The sequence below is a fragment of the Agelaius tricolor genome, unplaced genomic scaffold (genome assembly GCF_023055355.1).
Source record: "Agelaius tricolor isolate 1412-34295 unplaced genomic scaffold, bAgeTri1.0.p SCAF_3, whole genome shotgun sequence".
NCBI lineage: Eukaryota > Metazoa > Chordata > Aves > Passeriformes > Icteridae > Agelaius > Agelaius tricolor.
Genome location: NW_027269263.1, coordinates 44,387,523 through 44,397,522, shown reverse-complemented (window position 1 = coordinate 44,397,522; position 10,000 = coordinate 44,387,523). Strand labels below are relative to the sequence as shown.

Sequence of the window (10,000 nt, the reverse complement as noted above, 5' to 3'; positions counted from 1 at the left end):
ATCAGGACTTTGGTAAAATTACTTTCTGGTATTTTAGGACATTCTCAATTCTATAATAAATTAAAGATTAGACCATATGTGTGCCTGAATTTCCCCTACTAGCTCAACATCTGCTAATTTGGTAATAGCTGCTCTGAAAGTCCTATAAATGAACCTAGCAGACTTTTGCTCTTTTAAGCCTGTAACACTTCTGCATACCTTTCCATAATTTTAACTTCTTTTTTAAATCACTAGGAAGAGACATTTTTGCCTAATATGCTGGGGTCAATTTGAGTAATAATAAGTACAATCAGATGCAGTAAGAAGTTTTCTATTTAACTTACATATCATCAGTATGTTTTATGGCTTTTGCTACAGGTGTATCAGCTGCACATTTTTATGTCACTTTTTACTTAAAACTTCCTCTAAAGTATGAGAAAATTATTTTCTCTTTCAAAGAGCAAAATGCAAGTTTCTAGCAGTTTAGTAAAAAGAATTACTTTCCAACATACAGAAACATAAGTTTTGTTAACACCTAATTTAAGACTTCACATAATAAACAAACTCCTATTATTTTCCTCCTCCTTTTTAAATAATCATGAGGAAAAAACACACAAGAAAACAAAACTTCTATTTTTTCGTCATTAAGAAAACCTGAATGATAGTACCATATTTTTAATTTTGGAAATATTATTCATATTTTGTCAAAATAAAATGCTAGTAATGATATACTAACAAAATAAAACTGCTTTGAAGAAATAACATTATACATAGTCAACTGAAACAGCTTCTAAGCCATAAATTCCCATAAAACATTTAAAAAGATTATCTTGGTAGCATTGACTTAATGAATGCTCAAAATGCAAGCTCAAATCTACCCTGCAAAGCAATCATGGTTTTTTAGCAACTATTTTGACCTTAGTGACACAAACAATTAATTCTACAAACTTAATATAAAAATAAAATTCTACATCTAATGCAGAATAATCTGTCAATGTATTTAATCAAGGATATGCTTTTTTTCATGTATTATACATTCTAGTATCTAACACTGATTTTAATATACAAGGAAAAAAATGAAAATGAAAAGCTCAGAAGTGTCTGAATGTACACATACAAAAGAGGATGCTCACCGTAAGCCAAAAAAAGCAGAAGACAAGTCTGAGCAGACTACAGTTTGCATCATATTTTTAAAATAAAATTCTACACTCACTTTAGCAATATTTATAAATCTATAAATATCAACAGCAAGATAAGAAGTTGCTTACATCCTAGTCATACATCTTCAAAGCCGACCTGATGACTTGTGACAGCACCCAATCCATTTATCACCGAGTATATATTACAATATATTATAGAATGCTGTCATTCAGTCTTGATACATGGATGAGGAATAACTCCCTGATTTAAGTCAAACTTCTCATTTCTATATAAAGACCACAACAACACAATTCATCAAGAAAATAACAAGCGTCCAAACTCCATATAGTTGCCTACAAGAACATAATAAAGTCTGTTCTATCTTATTTCCCTTCTATAAATCCATACATAAATAACTTAAAAAAATTAATTTAGCCTAACTAGTCTTCTGCATAGCCTAAAATTTCTCTCATTTAACTTTCTCCAGCAAATATTCATGCCACAGTAAAAACTTATTTTATGATTTTACTTGGCTGATAAACCTTTTCTTAAGCATTAGCATCCCTTTACGCAGCTGCCTAGTTGAAGGAAATTATTAAAACCAGCAATCATTTACTTGCTTCCTTTAAAAAAGAGCTATTAAAAACTTGATTTTTCTGTTTGAAGACTCCCAATAAAATGATTCAGAGAAGCTAAATCCAGAATGTTAAACCATGAAATGAGTACATCTTGCACATATTTAAACAATAAAAAAACCTAACAATAATAATTGCTAGGGTTTCCTCTGTTTTTCTGTGTGTCAAAGTTTTCCAGACAAGTGTCACATATTAAAAACATCATTTAGAGAATTACTACAGTGACAATAATAAAAGCAACCATCATTTTCCTCTTTATTCATATTTCAAAAGGCATCTGTTCAAAAACAGGGAGGGGGAAAAGAAACAGAAAAAGGGGAAGAAAAGCAAAAGTAGCACAAAGCTATGCCTGTTATCTGAAGGACATCCTACTGTATGTTTACTAGTGTTTATGTTTCACATCAACATATTTTATAGAAGGATTCATATGCCTAACTCAAGTTGTATTTAAATCCTATGGTGCAGACCCTACCATAAAACGCCTCTTGAGTCCTATTAACTGTACCCATGGTTTTACTTTGCCTGTCTGCTTATTTAAGATCTAATCACAATTTTGAAGAAAAGATTGTCACTTCTAAGCCTGTCCCCTCAGAACCTGTCTGTTATTAGAACTCAACTGGATATTTTCATCTTCAGTTGTAATTCTCTGTGGTCTTTGCAAATGCTGTCTACTGGAATCTCTGGCTGTATGGACAAATTGGCTACACATGCCTAGGACTGCTACTTTGAGAAACATGTAAGTGGCACATTATTCTATTAGCATTTTTGTGTTTTAAAGTACTTCACTTAAATTTAGTTTCCTAAACATAGTCACCAATTTGATACACTCTTTCTCAACGAAGATTTTAAAATTCTGTTAAAACCTGAACACCTGAATAAAGATGATGGCATAATTTTCAACAAAAACAATATTAAATTTTATATTTATTTATACGTATACAATTTTATATTAAAATAGTATAAAAATACAAGGTGTGTATATACATAATCATGTATATAGAGAGAGGTAGAAACCTGCTAAGAACATAATGAAGACACTGAAACCTGTATTTTTTCAGACTGGCATGCTTTAAGTGCTCAATTGTTAAAACAGAATACACTTGAATTTGAAGCAAGGCACAGATTTAAGCCTTAACAACTTCTCATATTTCAATCTATAACTATTTCCCTCTTCCACATTTTCTGTCACCATTTAAAATATTCAACTATAAATGTAGCAAGTGTACACTGCTTAATTCAGCACTAAAAATTATTCAATTTTAAGAGCTATTATGACCTGTTATTTCAGAGGCCCATGCACATGCAATGTATCTATCATGTTAAAACATGTTTCTATAAAATAGCACTTTTATAATAGTTTACCTGACAGAAAACAACTTTCCTTCCATTAACGTAATACCTGACATTGAAATGAAAAACCTCGGCATTTAAAATTAAGGGCTTGAACTCCAAAGGTGCTGAGTGGGCTCAACAAATAAAGGATGAGGCAGCGAAGACTTTCAGGAGTTTGAAGCAGGTACTGGGCACATTGCAGAATCAGACCCCGATTGTTTACCAAACAATCTGGGCTTCACTGCATTAGTACAATCTGTGTTCCCTGATTCAGAGGCAACTCCTTAGGCAGAAAAAGTAGGAGTTCTGTTTGTTCAGGTTTTAAAAGGAAGAGAAATTTTACAGTGACAAAAATTAATGGATTGCATCTTGTAATTAGGTGGTGTCAGCAGCCAGAGGACGGTTGAATTTTACGGTTTTAAACACAACAGTAGTTCTCCATTAAATTGTTGGGAACACGAACAGACAAATTTAAAAAATATGTCTTCAAAATGAGAAGGGAAACAGACCTGCAGAAAAGCTGCTTCTTCTCTTCTCCCATGTTTTCAAAATTACACATTCATATTACAGCTCATGCACACGCAAGCACATGCAGACAGGAACACTGTCTTTTTTATTTCAGTGCTTTTGAACTAACCAGCATTTTTTAATTACACCTATGACAGCAAAGTATCTTTACTGAGAAAAGTCACTCTGGTCCCTTCACTAGGGTCCCTTCACTGCCCAGCTCCGACTTTGGCACAATTCATTGCAAGCGAAGCAAAGTCTCAAGTAATGTGGCCCTCTGGTGGAAAAGCCCGCACCACGTCCTGCACGCCGAACCGCACAGTAAACTAACAGCTCCTGAAAACATGCACTGCAAGGCTTCGGCACAACTTTCATAAATACGCAGCAGGATTTTAATCACCAGGCAAGCCTGGTGGCATGCAGCCATATCAGCAAGATGCTGCTGCCACAAGAACGGGATCCTTCCATTTCAGCATTATCGTGCACTAAAACAACAACAAATAATGCCCCACACTCTTCACTTCCACGACACTCCGCATTCAGCACGCACCAAGGGTCTACAAAAAGGTCCCCCTCTGAAAACAGCCCTTTATTTGTTTAAAAACAAGCAGGAAACAAAACAAACTTACCTGCTGTTGTTGCAGATGCAGCAGTTCTACTGTGCTTACTTCAGTGCTCGTGTCACCACTTGATCTTCCATCTCTGCTGCCAGCATCTAATTGGCTGCTTAGAGTGCTCATTCCATTTTGATTCATTGAACTGTTGCTTATTGTCTCTGTCGCAGATTCCTGCATCATGACTTAATACCTAAAAGTGATTAAGAAGTATCAATTAACACACGCGTTACACCTTCACACTTCCATTATCAAGATGTGCCTCTCTGCCAATTACACAGACAGCATCTTTAGAAGAAGAAAAAAGCCTCGCGGAGCCGTTTACCAAGAAATGCAATGCAAACTCTGCTTTCATACAGCTGCTAATCACTGGAATTATGATTTCTATAAGCAAGCTTTGTGTGCTTACATTTAACGGCCAAAATAACACACCATGCACGCAGCATGGTCAATAGCATTTATGAACGACTACGTTTTAAAGTCTACCTATAAAACCAGTTTAAGTGAAGGCACGATTTCACACACTGCTCTATATTTCCTATTATCTAGCTTTGACAACCATGGATGACTATACAGCCTTATTTAAAATATTCACTATCTTGATTCTGTCAGAATTTTACAGCATATCTTATGCAAGGCTGTTGTTTAATGATGCACAGCTAATCATACAAAATTAAAATTTTGTAAGGGTGTTACAAATCATATGGTATCAACCAATGATAAATAGTATAATGGGCTTCTCCTTTTTTGTGACTAAATAAAATTTTGCCTCGGAGGCATTTTAAGAAAAAGCTCCTGCTGCAAACACGTCAGATATTGCCTATTTTTTTAATCAAACGCCTGATATTCATTTATTTTTCTGACATTTAAAACATTTAATACTGTCCTTCCTGGGAAGTAATTAAGCTTATGCATGAGCAGCAATCAAACTGTTCACTTGAAGATGACTTAAAACTCAATTTTAACATAGGCAAATAAATGAAAGATATAAAATTAATTTTCCAGGCATGTATTAGATATGAAAGCTGGAAATAAAATCTATCAAGAATATCACTAATGATTGTGCTAAAAACAGCATAAATTATGCATATTACCTTCTCTACAGTAATAAATGTTTTATCATTTTCACTGCATAAATATACTGTACTTTCAGGATAGCAATGAGATGTCCTGCCAAGATCAGTTGAAATCTTTGCAGTAAATAAAGAACCAACGTGCCCTTACAAACCAGAATTTCAAGGCGCATTTTGTATCTGTAATATGGAAAGGTCAGCGTCTCTTCTCAGAGCCACCAAAGTCCTCTCCTGCTCTTGCAGGGTCAGAATGCAGCTCCCTTCCTTCATCCTCTCTCCCGACCTACTGACAAGAGTCCTCACAACAACCTGGCTCAGCTGTGATTTTAAAAAACACCTCTGACGGGAGAGGGATGTGTAAGCAAACTTAGGAAAGGAAACAAAGCTTGCTGCTTAGCCTAATTATTTAACTTAGCTATTTTTTCCCTTGCAAAGTATGAGCAACTGCCTTTCCTTAAAAAAAAAAAAAAAAAAAAGAAAAAAAAAAGAAAAGAAAGCAGGAAAAGGATCATTACAACTTCAACTATCTGCATGGGATATTAATTAAAATGCAGAAACAAGATCCTACAAGATAAAGTAAAAGTATATATTGTGTGAAAAATGTTAAAATAGCAAAAGATGAGTTATTTAAGGATGGTCTGGTCAGAAATAAACAGGATGCAAAAAGCCTAAACACAAACACAGTTAAAATAAAGGAGGGCAGCTGTTATAGTCCAGTAAACAACAGCAGTACCAGATGTGTTTATGAAGAAACAGTCCTCCTAAAACACTTATGAACATCAGCAAAGAAAAATAATAGAAATGGAAAATGTGATACAAGCAGTGATGAATTTTACAAGGCAAAAACAAAGCTAATACTCTTTTCTGAGATTAGGCAGCTAATAAGTATTCAAATTAGGCATAAATTTTACATGTACAATGTTTAAAATATTCAGAGAAAAGGGTCTGATTGCCCTTAGTAGTTATATGAAAATTCTAATGCGGATATGCCACAACTGTGGAAGCAGACAGCCCTTTCCGATTTTTACAATATTTACTTTCAATAAAAGGACGTGTATATCAGAGAGGAAATTTATTTGAGACTTCATCAGCTGTATCGTTACAAGGATTTGGAAATTTGGGAAATTCAAACGTAAATCCTTCAGTGAAACAAAGATTTAACCAAGAGACAGGTTCATCTTTTACAAATTCAAACATTAGACAATAAGAGTGGTACATTTAGCCAGGCACATTAAAAGGGCAAAGAGGGGTAAATGTTAGATAATCAAAAACATTACAAAACACCCAGAAATGTAATAAATAAATAGACCATCCCTCCTCTTTTTATATCTCTCTGACTGTTTCATTGCAATTAACAAAGAAGGGTTAAATGTCTTCCAGTTCATATTAACCAAAGGGTTTTATGTCTTGTGGATTTTGTATCCTCGCAAAGCCCCAGAGTGTAGTTCAGGCTCTACATTTAAAGTTAAAGTGCCTGTGAGCCAGCAGAACAGGCTTTAACATAACATGACCAGCAACACCACTCTGGCAATAGAAAACAAAAAATCCGATCCAACAGCTGGGTACAGACAGAATGAAACTACAGAGTAACAGTACTAGAAAGGGCAATTTATTTTGAACTGAACAAGACATATTTTTATGAAGATAAAAGAGACCCTATAATTTTATGTTAAAAATAAAATTTGGGGGGTGTTTATCTAGTTTTAAAATGATATTTTTAAGAACAACACTAAAACTTTGGCTAGAGTAATGCACTGTGTTGGTTGTCCTCAGCCCCCTCCTCACTGTCAGCAACCAAAAAAGGGCTGCTAGAGAAAGCAAGAGCATAGAATCTTTTTCTTTTCCCTTCTTTTCTTTTGCATAGATGTACATATACACATGAGTCTACACACGTGTGTATGTACTATCAACTCTAAATCCTCACAAACTGAAGCACTGAAAACAGACAAACAAGGATGATTTCTAATGTCTATGTATCAGTATCCGAGTTATTGGTAGCAAAATAATTTGAAACTGCAACATCTCACTGAGCAAACTAATGTACTTTTTTTCTTGTTTTTACAACAGTAGTGCAGATTGTTACCAAAACAAGCATAAATAAACACAAAGGAAATAGACAGGTATCACCCAGATACTAAGGCTGTAAATTTGGAAATTCAAATAGGACAAGAAAAAATATACAGGTCCCTGTTTACATACATTTATAGACATTCATACTTTCTAATCCTTCTCTTTTCTCTTGCTGTCACACTCGCTGTCAGTCATGAGCATGCCTACACAGGCACACATGCACACACGCACCCACATTCACAGACACATTCACCAGCACCTACTTCTGTTGTGATTCTGCAACTCTTGGCGCCAAAGGTGGGATATAAGCTTTGCTACCCGATGTTTTAAACAAAGGTATGGGGAAATATTTTCTGCTGTCTGCAAGAGAGAGTGAAATTGTGGATAATTTTAGAGTGTGGTTGAGCTGCAGGTTGAATACCTAATCCTGCCAGGACAGCCAAGCTATCACCCACACCAAAAAAAGAAATACTCCACCTCATTAAGTTCGAAGCTACAGCTGTACTTTTCTCCCCTGCAGCAAACTGGACATTTTCTATGCACCCGTGTGCCCGCACGTGCAGGCGTGTGGGTTTTAAGGCGGCAAGTCACTGTACAGATACTTATTCTCTACACCACTTCCCTTTTGAAACATTAAACTGACACTGGAACTGACTGCACAAGATTGCATTTTCTCTTCCTAAACAACTTGAATTGAAAGGTTACTTAGTGTAACAATATTTACTTGCAGAATTGTGTTGTTACCAGGGGTATAATGGATGGTGGCTATGCAGGTTTACGCAAGAATGAGTGAAGCATGAGGCATTAGCCATGTGTTTGACATGTTTCAAATTGCTATAATCCAGCATTAAACACACCCAGCAATTCATGCCATTTCTTGCAGCCATAATCTTGAATAAAGCGTGCACAACCACTTATTATATAAATTAGTATATGACTCCCTGTTATAGTCACAACAGTGCTTTTGTGTTTATTTTGCATCAAGACGGGGTCTTTTATTTGTACAAATAGCAGGATAGCGCGCGGTGCCGCAATTAAACCTCCTCGGTTTATGGCGGGGTGTGTGCCATACCCGGCTGGCAGGGTCTGCGGTGCCCGGCGCGGCCCGGGTGGTGCGGGCGGCCCGGCCCCGGCACGAAGGAAGGCCCCGGCACGAAGGAAGGCCCCGGCCCGGCCCGGGGCAGCGGCGGGAGCGGCGCCGGCGCGGCCGCCAGGGGGCGGCCCTGCGCGCGCGGCCCGGCCTCTGCGTGCCGCGCACGTGCCGCTCACGCGAGGCCCGGCCCGGCCCGCGCGGAGCCGCGCGCGGCCCGGGAGCCCCGCGGGGCCGGCGCCGGGAGCGCGCGGAGCCGCCGCTGGCCGCGCGCCCCCGCGGGGAGCCCCTCACGGCGGGCCCGGCCGGAGCGGGGCGGCGGCGGAGGAGCCCTCACAGCGGCGCTGCCTCGCTCCCTCCGACAGACGGAACCCAGCCTGCGGCCTTTTAGAACCGGGCTGTGATGGAAAAGCAGAGGTGAGGAGCTAGGCTTAAATAATAGTAACTTTTGTGCTCTGCTGGAATTAATTCATCATTGACACAAGATCTGAAGTCTTGCGCTGGTGTACGCTAAAAGCCTTTAATACTTAAAATTGCTTAATAAATCAAAATGCCAAATATTAAGGACATAGCTGAATGTGTGAGAACAAAAAATTTGGAAAGCTAAGAGAACATTTGTAAAGGTGGTTTTTTTTTTTTTTTCTTTATCCAAAACAACTTTCAAAGCTTGAGTTAAGCACAGACAAGTCATTGTATAATTTTTAAATATGTTCCTAAGTTAATACACTTAAAACACCAATTAGGCCAAACACCATTGTAATACTGTAAAATAAAGTATTGGTATTAATAGGTGTAAAATAAAGTATCTATATAAATGGTTTGATACACTACTGTCTGCTCAAATAAGTTTTCCCTGTAAAAATGTGAAATATGCCCAAACACCTTGTGCTGGAATTTCTTTCAGAAAAACAGAGCTTCCAGTTCTACATTACAGGACATAGTATAATCAGAAAGAATACATATCATCTGCATCAGTGATCAAAATCAGCATCTTTCACGAGAAAAAATATAATTTTCATGGTAAAAAAATAATATATTCAAAGTGATATAATCGTTTTAGTATTTGCAATATTCTCACTAGTGAAGACGGTAGTTGTGAATAAAGTAAAAAGTTCAAAAATTGATAAAATAGGCAGCAGTGGGACAACAGTGCCTTGATCCCAACACAGAAAGCACTGATATTCTGAAGAATTCAAGCTGTAGTATAAAACTTTTAAGTGGACATTCATATGATGGGCCTCTGAAGGCCTTTTAAAACACAGACTTATAATAAAATTGGCAACTGGATTTTGCAAATTAGCACAGATGAGATTTATTTTACTTGAGATACGTGAGACACCAACAGTTCAGCATCCTCACCCACACACGGCTCCAGGTAAAGAAAACACGCATCCTTCCTGCAGGCTTATCTTAACAGGTGCACTTGGCTGGCATGAGGAAGCATCAGGAAATCAGATTAATTGATTTGTGCTAAACTGCAACTGAAAAAACAAGCATTGTCTAAAATATTTATCTCTCCACTATAAGCCAAAATTTTTCCTTCTGTCCATGTACTATGGT

At 37.2% G+C, this 10,000-nt stretch overlaps 1 protein-coding gene across 9 annotated transcripts in view; it reads right to left on the bottom strand.

Annotated features, from left to right (window-relative positions):
- The window catches only part of FOXP2 (forkhead box P2), a 406,074-nt gene that overhangs the window by 184,832 nt on the left and 211,242 nt on the right, over positions 1–10,000 (bottom strand). For 8 of the 9 annotated variants that reach the window (XM_071423678.1, XM_071423677.1, XM_071423679.1 and 5 more), the window contains one exon: positions 4,223–4,400. In XM_071423678.1, the coding sequence (XP_071279779.1) occupies positions 4,223–4,390 (168 nt within the window). In that variant the 5' untranslated portion in view covers positions 4,391–4,400. Of the gene's footprint in view, positions 1–4,222; positions 4,401–10,000 lie in introns of those variants that run through there. The other variant, XM_071423683.1, reaches the window with a different exon arrangement.